The sequence below is a fragment of the Macrosteles quadrilineatus genome, unplaced genomic scaffold, assembly GCF_028750875.1.
Source record: "Macrosteles quadrilineatus isolate MER2022 unplaced genomic scaffold, UCM_ALF_1.0 Scaffold_1__1_contigs__length_201487025, whole genome shotgun sequence".
Lineage (NCBI taxonomy): Eukaryota > Metazoa > Arthropoda > Insecta > Hemiptera > Cicadellidae > Macrosteles > Macrosteles quadrilineatus.
Genome location: NW_026542594.1, coordinates 139402347 through 139425312, shown reverse-complemented (window position 1 = coordinate 139425312; position 22966 = coordinate 139402347). Strand labels below are relative to the sequence as shown.

The following is a 22966-nucleotide window of genomic DNA, read 5'->3' as shown; positions in this document are numbered from 1 at the left end:
GATAGGGGCACTCATTCTCAACAAAATAAAAAAAAGAATTAAAAAAACGGTTGTGTTTGAGCCAAGAAAAACTAGTTTGAAAATTCACAAATTTTCCGTGTTCTCCTTCTCCTTGAATGTTGACACACCTACAGCCCAAACCACTGGCTCATTTTTAATGTTTTTTATGTTGTTTGGAAGCCCTTAACGTGTAGATGTGCCTTTTGAGGGTCTCAAGTCAGTGCGTTGACCCATAAACCCTTGGCAAGCCCTCAAAGTACGATTTTGGCCCATTTAAATAACATGGGATTAAAATCAAAACAAAAGAAGGACCAGCTGCGATTAAATCTCAATTAATTTAAATGTTAGAGAAATGCATAGGAACAGCTGAAAAATTATTTTAAAACTTTTATAAAGTACTAGCTGTAACCCGCGGGCTTTGCCCCGTTTAACTTCTCAATTTTCAAGATGATGTCGTTCGCATGGCTCAATCACGTCCTGGTTGAAGTTCGTTCGCTACGCTCAATCACCTTTAGGTTGGAGCTCGTTCGCCGCGCTCACTTGCCTTCAGGTAAGCTCGTTCGCTACGCTCACTTGCCTTCAGGTTAGCTCGTTCACTACGCTAACTCGCCTCCAGGTTGAAGTTCGTTCGCTATGCTCACTCACCTTTTGGTTGCAAATTAGCTGTTGTCATAAATGTAAAAGAAATAATAGTGCTGCACCCTGTTGGTAATCCTTGTAACTTTAATGCTATTGAACATCATAGAACAGAACCAACTTGTTTAATTGAAACAGCTGTTAAGATTCATTAATTCCATTTCTCATAAGGTTAACATGGGAAACTCCAGAGCCACTGGGGCGGAGCCGATTGGATGGATCACAAAATTGATGGTGTATAAACCTATTCCATGAAATTCTACACGTATGTACCAAGTTTCGTGGCAATCGGTTCAGCGGTGTCTGAGTTTATCACTGCCAAATATATACAGGGTGATCAACTCAAGGAGGCCACCATTGGGATATCGGAAACGGTAAGAATTAGAGAAAACTTTAAATGGGGGACATTCCTTTATTTTTTGTGGCAGTTAAAAATATGATTTTATTTTTTCGAAATTCAGCCGCCATTTTCCAAAATGGTGGCCAACTTTGAAATTTCTTATGGAACACCCTATATTTTATCATGTTTTCGGATAGAACAGGCAATTTAAAAACTTTTTTATTCTTGACATTTTTTCGATAAACCCACTCGTTTAGGAGTTACAGCCTATGGAAAAATGACTTCCGGTGTACATTTTACATCATGTAGCTCCTAAACAAGTAGGTTTATAGCGAAAATGCGAAGAGTAAATAAGTCAAAGAAGTCTTAATATTGCATCCACATACCAAAAAGACCATAAAATTCGTTAAAACTATTAATTCTATTATTTCCAAAATGGCGGCCATTTTCCAAAATGGCGGCAAACTTGAAAAGTGGAAAAATGTGTATTTTATGGTCTTTTTGGTATGTGGATGCAATATTAAGACTTCTTTGACTTATTTACACTTCGCATTTTCGCTATAAACCTACTTGTTTAGGAGCTACATGATGTAAAATGTACACCGGAAGTCATTTTTCCATAGGCTGTAACTCCTAAACGAGTGGGTTTATCGAAAAAATGTCAAGAATAAAAAAGTTTTTAAATTGCCTGTTCTATTCGAAAACATGATAAAATATAGGGTGTTCCATAAGAAATTTCAAAGTTGGCCACCATTTTGGAAAATGGCGGCTGAATTTCGAAAAAATAAAATCATATTTTTAACTGCCACAAAAAATAAAGGAATGTCCCCCATTTAAAGTTTTCTCTAATTCTTACCGTTTCCGATATCCCAATGGTGGCCTCCTTGAGTTGATCACCCTGTATATATATATATATATATATACAAACATCCTCTTTTATACTTATAGATTTTTTCAGGTATTACGAATGATTTGAACTACTTACTATATAAAATTACTTAGAGCAGTGATATTCCCCGATACTTTCCATTAAAAATGCAGTGTACCGATGGTACACTGGTACAGCAGCTCGTAATTTATAACAGTTTAATACTACTTATCAAAACATATGAAACCTAGGAACTTGAAACTTAGTACTATAGTTCGGCCGCATAGAAAACGACCTGCGTGCTAATGCTAAACCAATGCTAGAGGAGGTCGCTTTCTAAGCGGCCGAACTATAGTACTAAGGTTTGTTTTATGTTTTGATACACTAAAACAAATAAAACAATCGGGAAAAATAAAAGTGAAAAGTGATATGAAAATTTAGGGTAAATGAGTTTTTTCAATATTTGTTTTGCCTTATGCTATTTCTAACAAACCTATTCTGTTTTATTACATTTTTACTTCTCTAATAAGGGCTCAATTTACACTAGTCTTTAGATATACCTGTTTAATTATCAGAACACTTATGTAGCACCAACGCATTTTATGTTGTTAAAGATGACCATTGATGAAATTTGAAACTGAGTTTAAGCCCAGGGGTAATAATAATTATAATATAGTAATTTTGGTACGTGTGTTAAAAAGTTTTTAATCGGTTTAAAGCAGATAAGACCAAAAATTTAGAATTTAGTTCTACACAAACACTATTATTGAAATTAAATGGGATGTAGTTGTGCGCTGGGTCGTCTATATATCAGAGAAAAGAGGATTTTTTATTTTATAACTGTTAATTTTCTACAAAAATAAATAAAATCTAACTAAAAACCACTAAGTGGTAACACTTTCCCAATTGCCAAGTCAGCAATCCAAAAAAAGATAATAAATCATTACTTTTTCCTCCAAGAAAAACAATGTAATGTATGTAAATTTGGCAACTTGGCGGCAGACTTTTGCTCGATTACTTTAAAAATACCATAAAACTAGTTTCATTGAGCAAGTATCCCTCCCATTAGTACATTGCTAGGTGAGAGTTTATTTTACAAAATTTGACCTTATTTGTGCCACATTTCATAAAATCATAATAGTGATGGTTTTATATTTACTGATTACCTCGAAATTATTATACTTAGTTGGACTAATTAATTAGAGAAGTTGAGTTGTGAAATTATCCACGAACGTGACTTTAATGAAAAAAACCAAGCAAAAGTCTGCCGCCAAGTTGCCAAACTTGCATACATTACATTGTTTTTCTTGGCGGAAAAAGTAATGATTTATTATCTTTTTTTGGATTGCTGACTTGGCGGGGAAAGTGTTACCACTTAGTGGTTTTTAGTTAGATTAAGATTATGATAAGAGCACAATGAACTTCTTCTGCAGATGAATAATCCGTTGGTTAAGATAAATATAAGCCAAATTAATAAATGTAACAATCCAAACGCATTAAAATGGCTCTGGCCTGAACTTTTTTGTGGTATCGAGTTTGGGCATTTTGTTTATGTTACTATCTGGGTAAGTTACTGGTGCACTTAGAGAAATTTCTTTTAGAGATAAATTAAATGGTTTTTGTTGCTGAGTAGTGCTAGTAAACATGTACAACCCTTTTCGTTAGTTAAATAACATTCAAAGGCTCTATTGTTTTTTCACGAAGCTGAAGGAATACATCGAAGTAGCATCTCTAAAAAGTCTGCAATAAATTGCAATTTTGCAGATTAATGACTTTCTTAATCATGCACATATTTCTTCATAAAAATTATTAAAAAATTAATCCAGTTGCTGTAAACGACTATTCATTTAACAAAATATGGAAACGGCTCATATGGGCAACATGCCCTTCTGCACTTGTATTATTTTGTATTGTATTACCAATTACCATGGATGAAGTTATTACACAATCAAAATCTTTTCCAATAATTGAAAACATGTATGAAAATAATCTCATGAACCTATGATGATCTGTCTTGAATAATACATATGACAAAATATCGGCAAAAGAGGTCAAAAAGGCAGACACCTACCTGTACAATATAGATATAAGGTACGGTAATTCGATGAGAAATCATTTCAAGAGTTACTGTAATATTTATTAAGATTTTCCAATGATTTCGTAATTGAACGTTATATTGCAAAACATGAGATGATGCAGAACAAAATAAATTTAACAATCAGAAAATTACATTACAAATACAGTAGAACCTCTTTAATCCGAACTAATTGGGACCGGGGGTAGTTCGGACTATTGAATAGTTTGGATTACAGAACATATTGTTGTTTTTACATAACAATAGCTAAAACCTGGCTAAAATTTATCGTAATTGGTACGGGAAAAGTGAAAAAATGCTTTATAAAGTAAAACACAGTGTTTATTTAATACAGTAGTAAACGTAGTGAATAAACAGTACTGTACATTAAATACAGTATACAATAAAGAACTACTGTACTGTATATAGAGTACAGCAATGAGGCGTTCGGATTAGTGGACGTTCGGATTACGGGGGTTGGGATTAAAGAGGTTCTACTGTACTTCTTTTTGACAAACTCAGTAACTCTCTATAATATGTGTTGTTTAAAATACAATTTAAATATAGCTGTTAAATAATATAATATAATTATAATTTAATTTATTGTTAATATAATTTATATGAGTTGTTTCATTAAAAAGTAGTGAAAATTATCCATATGACGATAATGTAAACAAATCTGAAACGGGAACTTTAAAGGTTTCTGGGGCAGAGCCCTAAGGGAATTTACTTCGTTTTTCTTTTCATGGCTCATCTACAGACCGAGACCTTTCTTTGGACACCTCTACCAAGTTTCTACGCCCAGCCATTCTCTCAAATTAGTGGAGAATAAGTTTTCAATAATTAAATATTTAGATTCCCCCATTAATCTTATGGGAGAAAACCCAACTTTGATGGAAGATCCTGCCCAAACTAATAAAGATTTCAAAAAATAAAAACACTTTGCAAAACTACAGATCAGTAATCATCTAAATCGGTCCAAAATTGAGGGAGGAGTTCTGTTCACAAAAATCGGCTTAGCGTATTATATATATAGATTGGCCTTGAGAGTCAGCAGGACCGCCGGCCATCTTGGTTTTTCTGCTCATAAAGGCAAATATCAAAACTGAACTTAAGTAAATTACTTAAAAATGGAAGAAATGATTCAACTAAGTAATTCCTAACTCCTAATTTCATTGCAAATATATTATGTTTTGTCCACCTGTAAAATGCTCCATAAACTTGGTGGGAGGATTTTTTCACAATACTTCAGGCTAGACCTAAGGGTTGCAGCATTATCACTTAGATAAAATCCATTGGTGATATGACAGGATTTTAATCAGGGACCGAAGTCCTGCGCTCTAACCACTTAGACCAGCTCGCTCCTCCTTGGTGGGTGGAAGTTGTCAGTTTGTTAACAGCTAATACAGTAATTTGAATCAGCTGTTAAATATTTTATACTTACTATTTACAGTTGTTTGCATTGCCAGTGGTGGTCCTAGAGATTGCGGGGCCCAAAAGCGAAGATCAATAGCCGGCTCCTTTTTACCTGAAATACAGTTGTGCGGGGCCCCAGGCACCACCTTGTTCGCCTAGATATATATGGCCGCCTATGTTCATTGCTATCAACGAAGACGTTTCCGTGACCTCGGGAGTCAATGATGATGTCTACACGGCCGCGGAAGATTTTCGTGATTTTGCCGCGATCTTGGAAGACATCCGCGGTTTCAATAGCTTTAAAATGAGATATTTTACAATCTTTTTTCTTAAACAATGCTGTAATATACTTCAACCATTTTCATTGCCATTATGGGCATAAAATGATTTTAATATAAGACCGGCGGTCCTTCAGGCTCTTAGAAACGTGTGTTGAAAAGTATTAATCATGTTGTAAAGATTTTACTAACTTATAGGATTTAAATGGTGTGAATTCCAACAATTAGATATCACAATGAGATTTTTTAAATTTATTTAGAAGATGTTCAGAGTTATAGGATTCCATGTCATTAGTGCCTCCGATGACCAAAAGATAATTCTTTCCGAAGCCACTGATCGGCTCTCTCGCACGTTCAACGACATAACTGAATTTGCGTTTGGTTAACAAAAGAAGAAACATTGAAATTTAATTAGTTCTTTGTTCAATTCCATGGCTGTCTGAAAAAAATAAGTTTTGACTTATTCGTTGTGCTTTATTACAACAACAACAACAAGTTTTTCTAGTGGGGCCTTGTTTATTACCACTTTAACTGGTTTTTTGTTGTTGACAATTTGTTTTATCTTTAGGTAAAAACAAATCATGATTGGTGGCAGTATTTTCTTTGTTACTTTTTGTAGGATATGAAGAGTTTTTACTTTAAAAACTAATCTTACGGTTGTAGAGAATGAAAACAGTGAATGGAATCAGATTTTGCATTCTTTAACTGTTAACTCATTTTCCAACATGCTATAAACAGACTGTCAATATCTTCATGGCCTTAGCCCTGTAGCCACCCACAACTTCTCAATCTAATAATAATGCCTTAAACGTATCCCTAGGCCTTACAGCAACAGTTTCAGGGGTGTACTTTGATTTGCTTTTATGGTAACAAGGAATATCATTTCTATTTACTTCTGCTCTCATTAGTTGCCAAAAATTTGTACTGTATAGTGACAGTTTTTTAAAGAGACCTCCTTTCTATGTTTTAAATTTGCACAGGCCAGTGCTTATAACAGATTACCTGCTGCTAACTTTAGCAAATAGACCTACCAAATTTAGCTCAGCACAGCCAAAAGAAGGATGGTTTTACCACTGAGAAGCTCATTTGTTATCACCATTTAAAATAATTTTGCAAAAAATAAATAACAAAATAAAATGTAAAAATAAAATCTGAAGCTTCAAAATAAAAAATAAAGCTTTAAAGTTAAAACACTTGATGTAAATATTATTCCAGTATTGTATTTAAAGTAGCAAAAGTCTTGAATTTGAAAATTCCAAGTTGCCAGAGGTGCCCATCCCCCCCAAACCCAGAGGCGCAATCCCCCCCCCCCAAGCCAAAGGAGTAGTCCCCCCCCAATTTATGCTGCCGTCTATTTAAACCTACCCTCCCCTCACCAATTTATCTGACAATTTTCCCTTTACCTCATAAAACAAGCATTTAAAGTATTTAGTAAACTTGAGGTACGAAAAACAAACTTGCTGATAATCTAAATTAAATGTGTAATATGAAACGTCATTTAACAATACATCAATATAAATCTAACTAATGGACGAATTAGAAGTTTTTCAAATTACAATTCAGAATCTGTATTGTCAGCCAATATGTGTGCTCAGTATTGCAATAGACGTCTTCAAAACGTACAACAATATAGGCCTACTCGGTGAATTACTCTACTCCAACACAGTACTGAACTGTACAATATATTAGGTGGCGTTAATTTTTACAGGGCTTAAGAATTCAAACAGCTTTAAGTGCATTAATAATACTTTGGCAAAAATGTTTCACAATTATAGGCAGAGTCACAAAATAAGACAGACTTGTTGCTCGCCACTCCCAGGCTGCCTTCTACAAAAATCGCCGGGCAAAATACCCACAATATCTCTTAATAATTGCCACCAGTACAAAAGGTTTTTGTGACGAAGTAATCTTATAATTCATTTTGATAACCCCAGGATTGCCTTTTATGACTAATAATGGAAGAAACGCATCTTGTCAGACAATCCGTTTGTACATAAAACAGGAAACGATAACAGATAAACCTATTAATTCACGCGTGTATATATTGCCGCGGGCAGGACTGGAAGTAAACTGAATCAGGTAATGACGGAAAGACGTGGTCTCTGGATTGGTGTTTGTGTTATCAATAGCTGAAATTGGACTAATTCTAGTGACGGAGGAGTGTTGAATATATTTCTTTTCAAAATTATTGACAATAATAACCAATTTATATGCTGGATGGTCTTGACATTCTACATTACTGCAGAAAAGGAAATTTATTAAATACTTTGAGGAGTTTGAAATGTACATAAAACTATTGACAGCACAGAATTTTTTAGTGAAAACACTCAATTAATTATGAATCCCATTATATTTTCAATACTCTTCTCAGTCACTACAATAGTCCAATATCAGCTGTTGAAAACGCAGACGACAATCCAGAGACCACGGTCCGTCATAACCTGAACCTGATTCAGTTTACTTTACTTACTTCCAGTCCTGCCGACGGCAATGTACGAATTGACAGGCCTATCTGTAATCGTTTTGTGTTTTGTATTAGATGTTTGTCGTATTCTGACGACACCTCCAGAAGTGGATCTTTTTTAAATCCTGACGATGGTGGAGTTAAAGAACCACCAAAACATATGTAGCAAGTAAAATTCGACACTGGTATGTTAAGGATTGTCTGGCAAGGTCCGTTATTACCATTCTTAGAAGCTATCTTAATTACGAACGGCAAAATGTTGTTTGTGGTGATAGTGAGCTACTTAGAAACACTTTTTCGGGCTGCTTATACAAAATTATACATTCGATTCATTATGACAGCTAGCAAAAAAAGCCCCCCCAAAAATCTCAAAATAAGTCCCCCCCCCCAAAAAAATTCCTGTGGCGCGGCCCCTGCAAGTTGCAGAAATAAGGAGAGAGTCTATCCTCTTTTATGACATAATTATAAATCAAACTGTGGTGGTCCTTCTCCCTTCCATTACCTTGGACAACAAGGGGGGCAGAAAATAAAAACTGGAGTAGGTTAACACGTCTATACTGTATATTTTTATTATATACATACATGCAACAAATTACTAATTGATTTATACAATATAATACATATAATTAAACATTCTTAATATACACAACAACTGGAGGATAGAAACATAATGGCAAGGTTCTAAACAACTCTGTTAGTTTATACAATATTTATTAAAACAGGCACCAAGGCTGATCGTAATTATGTATTATATTTATAAATATACAACTCCTACCGCAATCTTGACATCTGGTGTTTATTAGTACAACATACATGAGAACTTTATTATAATACACTGTACATATTAAGATAAGAAATCTGTACTACAATGTATCACCCTTAACTTTTCTACTAGACAAGGAATTGTATAAGAAGTAGTAAGTTATAAAAAATAATTAAATAACACATTTGGCACTTCCTTGATAACATGTGAAATCCAAACAAAGCTTAAATTAAATTACAAATTCGTCAAAGTAAGATTTTTTTTTAAATTTAAAATAAATGACCCCTTAAATTGTGATATATTATTTTAGGCTTATATAAATAAAGAAAAAACTAAAACATCATTAATGATCGATATTGCATTTAAATTACATTTAGCTTGTAGGCATAACAATTACAAAAAAAAGGTGGATATATATTTTATTAAATACAATCACTTAGGATTTTAATACAAAGATTTGTTTATGAGCACACAAATTTATCCATTATAGGTGAGTAAAACATTATTTAAAAGTTGATATCTCTTTTATTGGCAAAAGATACTGAAACAAATTTAAATTAATGTCACTATACCTGAAAATTCATTCTGCTCCATTCAGTCTGGTAAATCTAAAACAATGATTTTACCTAGAACAGTCATTTAATAACTCACAGTATGCTGCTGGAGTTACCCTCAAAGTGTTGAAAGGTTATTTCTAACTATTTTGAAATTTAAGTGCAAGCCCAATAATGCAAATTATTGGAACACTGGTTAAGTTAAAGATATCAACAAGTTTAAGCTACCTGGAATAAGAACAATATGACAATGAAGAATGTAAAATAATTAAGTCAAAATCTTAGCTGCATATGTTACGTAGGACTAGAAAACTATATTAAAATGAACAGTCTTTTAACATTTTAAGTAATAACACTGTGAGACAGAAAGTCAAATATTAACTATTAGTAATAAAATAATCAAAACAAAAATATTATGTTCGAAATCATACCAAATGGGTGTATATACAGCTTTTTAATAGAGCACAAGGCAATATATAACATGTAACAGCTCAATGAGGGTACTTACTGCATGATCAAAGTATTATAGCATACTTAGACTTACAATATACTAGCATTTGTTTAAAGATTTGTTCCAAAAAATTACTACTGTCATCTTATTTTTAACAACCAAAAGTCCTACGGAAAAGTCATAATATTATAGAAATAACCACCTTTAATACATAAATAAAATAAATAATTCCAGAAATGTTCTTTTAATAGAAATAAAATACACTATAACCCTCCAAATAAAATCTGTAATTTTTTTTTATATCAACCACCTAGCACAAGTGTAGTCATCTTTGGCTCGGTTGATGACTATATTTGTCATTATTGTTTTAAGAGATAACAAATTTTGTTTTAGTTTTACAGTAGACTCCCTCTTATCCGGACTCCTTGGGACCGAGGCCAGTCCGGATAACGGGTTTTCTGGTAAAACCGACGTCCCAAAAAATCGTAAAACAGAAGGTTTAAATGCGTACTGTATATAGTATTTGACTTAAATTTAGAAGAGCATTGTATTTAGACACGTGATCACTGGTCTCAAATCTTTCCCGAGAGAACAGTAGTTTCAGTACCACCCACTTCCTGCCGATCTAGTCCGGTTAAACGGATGTGCTGATAAAAATTTTCCGGTTAAAGCAATGTAATTTTCCCCGAGTGTAGTCCGGTTAAACCGATGTCAGATTAAAAGGTGTCCGGATAAGAGGGAGTCTACTGTATATATTTAATTACAATTCAAATGGTTTTCAGCTTAATTCACAATAAAACATTCGGTTTCAGTTTATGTAAGATAAAATGGGACTTTCTCATAGAGCTGAAATAATTTTCTTACAAATCAGCTGCAAATTAGTTGATTTTAAATTGGGTAAATTAAAAAGAATGAATAGCTACCTTAAAATGGATATTTCGCAAGAAGAGCATTTATACAAGTCCAATACAGTTTTTGAATACAATATGGACAGTGTCTCATGAGCCAACATATTTTTATTCAATGTCATACAATTGTAATGAGTATAAATGTTTTAAGAAAAATAGTCCCGAGTAGCTGCACTGTCTCTATATGAAAGTTTTACTATGTTTCATATCATCATTATTGCAATTTTCATTACAGTTTTAATCCAAATACAGCATAGCGTCTTCAGTTTTTAATGTTAATATTGTTAATAAAAACCAGCCTTTTTGCTATTTTATCTTTCAATGTTTAAAATATGTAGTTCATCTTACTAAATATATAAACAAATCAAAATTTATCCATAATAAGTTGTAATAAAACTAGGGTAGGCATAAAAGGACATAGAATACTTTTTTGAAAAGTAAGAAAAATCCAAATATGAAATAAAATTGTTTTTAAATCTCCTTAGGTTTGCTGTTAGTTGTGTTGTTTAGTCAGCTGACACAGATGACAGAGAGCTACGTGTGGAGCCCCGGTGGTGTTGATGGGGGTGATGATGGTGGTGGTGGTGGTGGAGGTCTGTCAGGTCGGGGGGTAGCAGTTGCGGGGGCCCATACAACGCCTCTTGCTCCTCCAACTGTAGTAGGAACTGCTCCTCCAGCCTCTAAACAACACACATCAGTCTCTTTACTCAACTAGATTTATGGTTTTTGGCCAATGACCGTGTCAAAATCAATGAACCCTTCAATTCTTGAATCTTAAGGGGGTTTGGATCACTTTCTTGAAAAAAATGCCAATGGTGTAATCTAGATAAAAATACAAAATTAAATGAGCATTAGAATTAGTTTTGATTTATAAGTCTACTGTGCAGAAGTTAAGCCAATCTGAAAAAAATAAATAAACTGGACTGGGAATTCCGTCCACCCAGGCCGATCAGCAACTTGTATTATACCCCAATGAATATACATTACTATTTACACCCACCGTGGTTTTGTGGGTATATTAAACTAATTATTTTTGTTACCAGAACTTAGTTAAGTGTTAGATAAAATATACTACTAAAAATTACTATAATAAATACTAAATAATTACTAAAACCGACATAACTAACAAAGAAGAGAAAAGATTAACCCATACATTCAAAAAAATTTAGTCTAAAAATTTCAAAAATAAACTATTTACTTGTCTATCTTAACTGAACAGCTTCTTTATTAAAAAACACCTTTTGCAACAAAATGTGTAAAGTAAAAATGATTAGATTTAAAAATTAGATTAGTAAAAAGACCAATTTTATCAGTAACAAACCTGCAGCATTTAAATAGCACAGCATGAATTATGAAGCCTTTGTATGATTAATAAAATTTAAATAGTAATAAAAATAAAATAAAATTCAACAATATGAAATGAATGTCATAAAAATAAACTTTCACATACCATGTTTGAATTCAAAGATCCTTGAGGTATAGGAACAACATGCAATAAGTAATTGACAAATTGGTTGCAAACACACAAAGACAAACATTGGCATTTTGACAGGACTTATTAATATCAAACACACGGCTTATGTTAAATGAAAGCGTACACAAAATAACAAAACCGACTGAACAAGCATCACATTAGGCTTTATGTATCAAGCTAAGAACAAAAAATATATTTTCTCCTACTACTATTATTTCAGATAATACCCTAGACACTAGGCACAATAAGAAATAAATTATAATCAACTACATATTAAATAACAATAAAAATATGAAAAATTAATTTTGTCTAAATATTTAACCTGTAACGCAAGCTAAGCTAACCCAAAATGTAATGTAAACTAAAGCAATTGATTATATAAGTTTAAATAACCAAACACAGTAGTTGTAAACACAGCATACCATGTTATTGCTAACTTTTTTATCCAAAGTTCCAAATGATTTACGTAATTTTGCTTAAGAATTTGAATTAAAACAGATTATTGCTGATTAATAAACACACAACTTTAGGCTGCTACTTGTTCGGTCGAACGTGCTTATGCTGACATGCCAATTAAGTAGTTATAATGGGGTATATACAGGGTGGAAAATAAGTCCCGGGACGGTTAAATATTAAATGTATCAAAACTTGGTACACAATTACTGGGCAATAAAATAATTTTAATATATTATTATTGAGTGATGCCCTCAGGGTGATGGGCCCGCTAGGAGTCAGAAGAAAATCTTTTTATGTAAACGTAGGTTGTTATGTGCATGTGAATCGGCCATTTTGAATCTATGAATGGCTGCCATTTTTTTACTTAGTTGTTCTTTTGAGTTTAATTTTGCGGCATTGTATTCTACTGATAAAGATCTTTAATTTGATGTGCATATCAACCTACGCATAGATTTATGATTTTATTTCTACTTCTAGCGGGCGCCCCCCTAGCCGGCCCCTGAGGAGGTAGTGTATTGCAGTACATGGAAATTCAATGCATCTTTAAAGCTTTCATTTTTTACTCGGTTGTTCATTTGAGTTTGGGTTTTCAGCGTTGCATTATAATAACAAATGCCTTTAATTTGATGTGCATATCAACCTAGCAGGCCGTCACCCTGAAGAGGAAGCGCATCACTGAATAATGTGTTAAGATGAGTTACTTTTTGAGCTATTTAACCCATTTGCGCTGAATTACAAGTGCCGCTCGTGTCACCGCTACGCAGCGCCACTAGTTATTTAATTATTATTATTTTCCCCCTTTTTGTTTCTTCTTACTTTTATAATGTTTATAAATATTTTGCTTCTTGATTTGCATATTTACTCATTTATTTTAGCGAATAACAAACAATTTTGTGTTGCCATGGAAACCAGATACAGTAGACTCCCACTTATCCGGACTCCTCGGGACCGAGGCCAATCCGGATAACGGTTTTTCCGGTTAAACCGACGTCCCCAAAAACTTGTTAAAACAGACTGTTTACTGTGATATTTGAAATAAATTTATGAGAGCATTGTATTTAGACACGTGATCACTGGTCTCAAATCTTTCCCACGAGAACAGTCGTTTCAGTACCGCCCACTTCCTGCCGATCTAGTCCGGTTAAACCAATGTGCTGATAAAAATTGTCCGGTTAAAGAGATGTAATTTCTGCCGATTGCAATCCGGTTAAACCGATGTCCGGTTAAACGGTGTCCGGATAAGAGGGAATCTACTGTATCACCAAAAAACAGCTGCGGTATGGTAAACAAACAAATTTTTGTCTACCTTATTAAAAGTACACAAATTTGGATTTTTCTACTTAGGGAATCAATTGAACTTTATAATTGTAGTGTTATTTGGTGTCTGGATTAATCTAGGAATTTGTAAATCAAGTTTACTTTCAAAAAATTGTTTAAAAATTTTTATTTTTATAATCTTTATAATTTTAGTTTTTTTTAAGTTTTACACTTTGACTATCCAATTACCACTTTTCTGTAGACGGTTTTACTGTTATCAAAATGGTGAAAGAATTATTAGTTTATTACCTAAGGTTTTCTTTCTATAGCAATTAGAGTAAAAGTCTAAAAATTCGGTAAAATTAATTGCCGATAGAGGGTGCTGCAGGCAGCGCATTAATTCCTTCCCCAATGGGTTAACTGTCCCGTAACTTTTTTCCACCCTGTATTTCAATTCATAAATTAGAATGACAAAAACCTCAAGTTCCATGCCATATTTATTAATAAACAGCTGTTTTTAATTTTTTTTTTAGATTATCATAATTTTTAGCAAACTTTTAATGGAAATGTGAGTTATTGGTATTGACCACACAAAGTGACTGCCACAACCACAATTTTGTTTTCCATATAATATTTTTTTAAATACTGATGTTTTTGTTTAATGATTAATACGAGGGCTATACAGAAAGTAAGGAACGTTTGATTCTGACGCCGCTAGGCGTGTGCCGATCTCGTACATTGTGGTGCATGTGAAGTCTGAACTTGGAGTCCTGAATTCCAATCATTTGGATTTCCCTGATTTGTGTGTCGGAGACAAGCAATTAAAAGATGGACAAAATGTGGTAAATTTTCTCAATGATAAATTTTGTAACATTTACAAAAATATAAATTGTATGCCTTGCTTACACACTGCAACTAATTTGATTAATAATACTAGTAGGCCTAATAATATAAGAATGAAATTTCAGTTCAGACATGTATCGATTTTAGAAATTAAAAAAACCGTTAGAAATTTAAAAAATAAAAAATCTTCTGGATGGGATGAAATTCCTATTGAATTAATTAAAAATGTCATAAACCATATTGCAGAGCCTCTGTGTCTAGTAATCAATCAATGTTTTGATGAAGGAATTTTTCCCTATCAATTAAAAAATGCTGAGCTGAAACCACTTTTCAAAAAAGGCTCAGTAATGGACCCTGATAACTATCGTCCTATTTCAATACTCCCATCTTTGTCTAAAATCTTTGAAAAAATTGCTTACAACCAAATCTATTCATATTTCGAAAATAATGATTTATTTACCAATAAACAATATGGTTTTAGATCTGGGAAAAACACTATATCTGCTGTCTCAGATTTCATAAATCAGGTTTCTGATGGCTTGGATGGGTCTCAGAGCACAGCTGCGGTGTTCTGTGATCTATCCAAGGCATTTGATTGTGTAAATTACAATATATTAATGAGTAAACTTAAATATTATGAATTTTCTGATATGGCTTTGTCTTGGATGCATTCATATTTGACTAACAGACATCAAAGAACAATAATCGTAAAAAATGGTAAAAAATGTATTTCACAGTGGCTTAACACTAAATGTGGGGTTCCGCAAGGGTCAATACTAGGCCCCTTGCTATTTTTAATATTTATAAATGACTTACCTCGAAATGTATCGTCTAACCTTATCTTATATGCTGATGACACAACAGCAATAGTTAAATCAAATAATTTGCAAAATCTTAAACAAGAAATCAGTCTTTCTATTCTTAATTTATCTAATTGGTTTACAGCCAACGGGCTAAAACTTAATAATTCTAAAACACAGGTGATGTTATTTCAAACAATTCAGAATAGGCAAAACTCCACTGTTGAATTATCTTATGATAATAATATTATATCCTTTACTGAAAATGCAAAATTTTTGGGTTTAGATATCGATAAGAATTTAACATGGAAAACACACATAAAAATGGTAGTTGGTAAATTAAATACGGCTTGCTTTCAAATGTATGTTTTGAGAAATGTAATAGATTTAAAAACTAAACTCACAGTGTACTATGCAATGTTCTTTTCTGTCTTGCAATACGGGATTGAATTATGGGGAGCAACTTCTTATTCTAAAGCAGTTTTCAAAATTCAGAAGAAATTTATAAGGATTTTATCATTTATGCCTAAAAGAACCTCATGCAGAGCTTTATTTGCTAAATATGAGATATTAACTTTGCCTTCACTTTATATATTTAAAATGATGGTGAATTTTAAAATTAACTATCAAATGTACAATGATAAACAAATCAGTCATCCATATCTTACACGCTCAAAAAATTTTCAATATCCAAGACATCGCCTTTGTTTATATGAAAGATCTCCTTATTATATGGGATTAAGGCTTTACAACAGTTTACCCACTAATTTTAAAGAAATTAACAGTATTTCAAAATTTAAAAATGATTTCAAACGATACCTTTTACAGAAAAATTATTATAATATTTCCGATTATTTAAATGATAAGTAAATATATTTTAGTTTAAGCTATGTGGATTTTAGTTTTGTTATGTAACTTAGTGTTTAAGATCTCTGACAATATCACCTGTTTCACCAGCTAACGCTGGATCTGTGAAATGTTTTGTGATAATAAAGTAATATTTCATTTCATTTCATTTCATTTCATGTGCACTCGGCAACTCAGTCGGCGTCCAGCCGTGGCAACTGGAACATCTCTGCGCTGGCTGTTTTTTTTGCAATTTCAAATGAAGATGTGCGTTGCGATTTAAAATCCCGCCAGTTGTGAGGTGCGGTCAGTGATATGGTTTTTGTTGGCAAAAACTTAAAACAGATAGAAATTTATCCCCAAATGTAAAGTTAACGGAAAAAATATAATGAATGAAAGTTCTGTTAAAATTGTGCATTCAGTTTAAAAATGGCCGAACTGATGTTCTCGATGAAGCGAAGAGCGCTCGCCCGAGCATTGTAACTGATGTACTGGTCTCCAAAGTTGATGAAAAGGTTCGCGAAAACCGCCGATTCAATATAACGGAGCTTTTGTGAAACAAAATTACAGTCCATGGAGTGGAGGCACAAAAGGTCCCCTAAAAACCCAATAAAATGTTTGCAAACATTGTCAGCAAGGAAGATTATGGCGACGGTTTTTTGGGTCAGGGAAGGTGTGCTTCTTGTTGACTTTCTCTAATGTGGTGCAACAATAAACTCTGAGCATTACTGTGAAACTTTGCACAACCTTAGGGGAGCCATTCAAAACAAGCACCAAAGTGAATTGACGTTGGAAAATTTTGTTTGTGCATGACAATGCCCGACGACCTCACAGATCAAACCGCACTTTGGTGCGGTTATAACTCCTTTTTGACAAGGTTTTGAACTCCTTTACTTTTTCAAATGGGAGGTTTTCCTCATCCACCCTATAGTCTGGACCTTGCACCAAGCGATTTTCACTTTTTCCAAGAATGAAGACCTGGCTAGCAACACAGCGCTTCGACAACGAGGAGCTCAAGGTGTGCGTCTTGGAGTGGCTGAGATCGCAGGCGGCAGACTTCTATGATGAAGGAATTTCAAAGCTTCTGCACCAGTACGATAAGTGTCTCAATTTGTTTGGCGACTACGAAGAAAAGTAGTATTTTAATTGCTCTTTCTGATGTATATAGTAAAGTTATTGTACTTATACGATTTTGTTACAGCTGCATTTTAATCATAACAGGTTTAAAAAACCCTATTCTACGTTTGGCATATGTCAACAAGTGCATAGAAAACTTGGTGGGATCACAGTTCAGTTTTAAAACAAAACGATTTGAACAAAAAATGTAGACCTTAAAATAAATAAGTAGCCTACAGATAATGCAAACCCTAAAACTTGAAAATGAAGATCACAATTGATTGTTCCCTAGAGGGGAACCAAATGACCCAAATTACAAACCCAAGCATTAAGCATATTTAGCTGATCATTGGTCCAATATGTTTAACAATTATGATAGAAAATAATGTGTTATTTTTGTGGGTTCATGATATAGGGATGGGTCGGTTGCTAAAAAATGTTCGAGTTTATCGGCTATTGTGCAATCATTTTGCCCTGTTAGGAGGACATATAAAAGGTTACTTAGATGTTTGTTGACTTTCATAACTTAATAATAGGGTGATGATGCAATAAAAAACCCATTAGCAATCCCCAAACCCACTAATATGATATCATGACAAAAATCATTTTCTTGTACCGGTACTCAAGGTCAAGTCAAGTATATCAAAGAACTGTGCAATCTAAGTTCATAAAAGTTTTATCACTTTGATTGTTACTCACTTCTATTCCTTTATGGCTTCCATTATTTATTACTAGGGTAATTATGAAATCCCAAACTCAGTTTATCATGGAAATAATAGTTTAATTATGGTGATTAAATTTTGCCGCTGAAAGTATTTTTGTTGTACAGCCTGGAGTTATAACCTTGAATTTTAAAATACGACAATAATAATTATTGTGAAATGTACCTAAAGATACCATAACTAAATGAGGTTAGGGTATTTTTTCTAACTTAATCTTGCTTTGAAATATAGTAGGCATCACAGTTACAATTTTAAACATGGTTTCTACCTTTACATGAGTAGGCCTGAAGAAAATAATTTTATTTAAACAAGTGATTTAAAAATGAAAACCGAAAACAGTTTTTAAAATAATTGAATCAAAACGAGACTGTTAAATCAGCTACCGACCCAAGACTATATTTCATGATTCTTAACATGAAACATATTATATAAACCTGATGATTAATGGGCTTGTTTAAGAATATTTGGATAAGAAAAGATTAAGTAGGTCAAACAAGTTCTTAAACATATTGTTAATTTTGTTACTTTTAACCTGTAAAGAATCTGCAGGGTATTGTAATGTTTACCTAGCGCAACTAGGAAATTCAATACCAGGAATGAGATGGTTTTAAAGTTGACCCCAGGAAGTTGAGCTTTTAAATCCAGTCATTTAACATAAAGTATATATTTTATAACCCTAAAATACTAAGATTGGGACTTTCTAATCCATAATTGCCACAGGGGTCCTGGGATATGATTTTGGGATTGAATTCCCAAATTTAATGTGAAGCAACCCAACTGTTGCCATTGCATTTTGGCAGCAGACATTCAAAGTAAGAAGCCTATTGATGATAAAAGCAAAACAGTACATCCCAAGTTAACCAGTGCTAGAAAGGAGTGGATGATTCTTGGGGTGGATCAAAGAGGGTGCTTGTGACCCTGGGACGAGGTATGCTAAAGCGTGAGGAGTAGGAAGAGGAGGAGTGAGCGGGATGTGAGCGTAGTGAGTGAGTGGCAGAGCGAGTGCGAGTGAGGGAGCGAGGGGTTGGGGGCAGGGACACACTCTTTGAGTGTCTTCGTTGTCCACAAGTCGCCAACTCATAGTGGAACTGATCCTCCAGGAACTATAACAAATAACCAGGAATCCTTAGTCATGCATCCTTCTACAATTATTATAATGGAAAAAGTTAATGCCGCTTCCCTGGGCAATTGTGAATAGGTGCATCTTACACACCTATACAGCTGGACATCAACCTCGAATTGAAAACTAAGTACAATAATCAGTTTAGTAGAAAGTTAAATAAACCATTTAAAATTAATTGGAGTTTACCTTAGAAGATAAGGAATTTACAACTACTTTTAATTTAATCTAACGTTTATATTGTATGGTGAATTAGTATGTTTATGATGACCAGCTTGCTGATTTGAAGACTTTTCACATTGTTTTGGGTGTTCGGGAGCAAGTAAAATTTTTGAGAATGATTTGAGTCAAATATTACAAAAATGTAAACTGGTGTTCATTGAATATTACAGCACAATCAAAACTAATCTGTTATGCTATTTTCTAATAACATTAAACATACATTGAGTTAAATTTAAAATGGTATTAAAAAGAGGGTTTCTGTGGTATGAATTTGCCCCAGTCCCATCCCAATCCTTAAGTTTTTCACCACCCGCATTCCTAATTTAACAGAAATTAAATTATAAACATTAAAAACCTTGACTATAGATCTCAAAAAAATATTTATACATTATGGAGATATTTAAGTACAAAAAATAAAATCATGATTTTAATGTTTAATTATACAGAGAGGCCATTTTTACACAGACGTCACAAATGCAACTTAAAGGCCCTCCCGTCCTGTAGGTGGTTCATCCTGGTGATAAAATGTTTGAACAGTATTACTAAATCTAGAGGTTCAATGTTTACCTGTTTGCGAGGCTTGAGCTGAGCTTTCCACTCCTTCAACTCCCTGGAGTACATTTCCTCTTGCTCCTTCAGCTTAAGAGTCTCATGCTCCATCAGCATCTTTCCTATTGTTTCAAATTTAATATTACATTTGGGTGAAAAACTTCTAGAATATACTGTTGACATTTCTTTAAAAATCCCAAGTTAGTTGCATAACTATACTAGGGATTAACTTGCAATTGAAAATTAAATAGGAAGCCTTTAGTGATAAATGTTTGAAATCTTTCTGAGGGTTGATGTGATGAGAGCAACTAATATATGCTATTTAGCTGTAATTATTATTTTAACAGAGAATATATTTGAACAAGTATTTGTAATTGATAATTTGAAGTGGTTGTAACTGTCTGTGGTCCTACTCACTCTTCTCATTCTGAAGCTGCTCCAGCTCCCTGATGGTAGTATCAGCAGCTGCTCTCAGCTCCTCCAATTGGTGCTGATGTTTCAGTTCAAACCTCAGTGTCTCAGCACGGTAACGCTTCTTCTCATTCTCCTGGAACTGCAACAACAAACAAAAAATTGAATCAACAGATTGTGAAATTGGTTTGATTAGAAAGGTCTTATCCATTGAGAATTAAGGAGACAAAGGACAGGATAAGCAGGCTTACCTTAAAAATTGTAGGTATTCCACTTCACTAAAGTAACACAAAAGAAACACTGAATATTTCAAGGCCACTGTCCCCTTTATCAACATTGAGAGTCCCAGTGGCTTCCGTAACCAGTGAAAGACATCCAGAATCTAATGTGACTCTCAATGTTGAGAAAGGGGCCATTGGCCTTGAAATATTCAGTGTTTCCTTTGTGTTTTCTTTTGTGTTACTTAAGTGAAGTGGGATGCCTACAACTTTTAAGGTAAGGCTGCTTGTCCTGTTCTTTGCCTCCTTAATTCTCAGATTATGAAATTGGTTGTGGACAATGCTCCTCACCTCTATTGTGTATGATTTTGGGAACGTTAATAAATTCAAAATTTTATAAATTTGTATTACACGAGGGAAGAAGGAATGAATACTTATTTAAAAACCCTTTGTTATCTTTCAACTACGTGGAACTTTTTTAATATATAAATTCCAACTAGGCCTTCTAGGGGCAGGTATTTTTCATTTGCCACAAATCATGTGACAACTGGTTCTTAACATGTTTAACCAATTAAACAAAGATTCCTTTGAGTTTCCATCCACTGTTTTGGTGTTACCTGAAATGCACAGGTTAATGTTAGTTATTTACCTTTTTAAGTCTATTCCTCTCTTGTTCAGGGTCTGGGTTGGATGCCATGCTTATCCTCATGGATTCTCTAAACATCATCTCCCTAGCTTTCATTTCTGATCTGATTCTTTTTGGTAAAGCTCTTTTTTCAAGGGCTTGACGCTTGAGTAAATCTTCTTCTTTTCGTTGGTTCATTCTCTTCATCTGTTCAAGTTCTTTCTCATGTCGAATGAGCATCTGAAAATTTGTTGTATATTGAAAATATAATTTTTACCTCATATTTTATTGACATATGAAACAATAATGTTTTAAACATTGTATACTGCAGTATAGGATTCAAGGGACCTGCAAACAATTTTTTTAAGATGTGCGGATGGCTTTTTTTTAGTTTTTAGCCTACAAGCTCAAACAAAAAGTCAGAAAATCAAACCCGAGCCAAGCTTTTCCTATCACAATGTAAAATATCACACGGCCAATAAATTCATGCTTTTGCCACAGTTGTAGCATGATGTACTACAATGATAATCTTTCAGCATTTACACAAATATTATCTTTGCCATCCGTTATCACAGCATAACCCTGAACATCCCCTGCAGCCGTGTAGACATTATCGTCTTATCCTATCGCGATAAAATATTGAACATCTCTTGTGAGCGGCTGAGCGCAGCAACATTATCGTCGTCTCCTGCAATCACAAAAGTTAGTGTTGTCTCCCACGACTACAGGAAATGTTCACAAATTCCCCAGTTAATATTAATTATATTACAGGGATCACGGATCATAGTCATAATGACATTGGATGTGAGGAATATAGGCTAGGTTTCAGCGGCAGGGTATTCATAATTAAATTGTTTTATGACGTTAAAATAACTTTAAAATTGCTTAAGTGACAAAAAAATTAGAGGTGTGCGGATATCTGAAAAATCGGGTCGGATTCGGTTCGGTTCGGATATCCGTATCCGAACCGGGCCCAAATTCAATATCCGACACTATCCGTTATATATCCGACTTTTTCGGATAGACAATATATTTTGACGTTTTGGACAGAAAACTAGATCTCCATAGCCACCATTAGTTTCCCAGGACAAAATTACAGCAATACTTTTCCAACGACCTAACAGCAAACGGCAAAGAAGCCGTATGATGCAATACTAATAACTAGTTTAGTCGTTATCGGCTGTTTTGCTTTAAGATTAGATTCGTCTGGAACGAACAGACATAAAGCAGAAAAGAACTACCATGGTCAAATGAAAGTCAACTCGTGCTTGTCTCTCTCCTGATACTAGGGGCGCTGCGTAATAGTTTTTTTTACAGTACTGTTTCAAAGTAGAAAAATCTAGCCTACTACTGTGATGTTACGTAAACAATAGATTTAATGTTTCCCGAAAAAAAGTCAGAATAGAAACAATAGAAAGGCAACACAATAGAAGGGTGGGAGGGGTTGGGCAATGACCTCGAACGGAGCGCGGGTAGTGAGTCAAGAAGGACCGGAGGGGGAAGGGGTGGGTAAGACCTTGAAGCTATATATAGACTTGCACTACTTCCCTAAACC

General features: G+C 33.9%; 1 protein-coding gene across 2 annotated transcripts in view; it reads right to left on the bottom strand.

Moving 5' to 3' along the window:
• Window positions 1–8615: 8615 nt before the first annotated feature.
• LOC128985661 (serine/threonine-protein kinase 10) overlaps window positions 8616–22966 on the bottom strand; it is a 93176-nt gene continuing 78825 nt past the window's right edge. Inside the window, exons 21-24 of one of the 2 annotated variants that reach the window (XM_054405435.1) lie at window positions 21436–21651; window positions 20575–20710; window positions 20176–20279; window positions 8616–11432 (exon numbers count right to left, since the gene is read on the bottom strand). In XM_054405435.1, the coding sequence (XP_054261410.1) occupies window positions 11259–11432; window positions 20176–20279; window positions 20575–20710; window positions 21436–21651 (630 nt within the window). In that variant the 3' untranslated portion in view covers window positions 8616–11258. Of the gene's footprint in view, window positions 11433–16408; window positions 19370–20175; window positions 20280–20574; window positions 20711–21435; window positions 21652–22966 lie in introns of those variants that run through there. The other variant, XM_054405426.1, reaches the window with a different exon arrangement.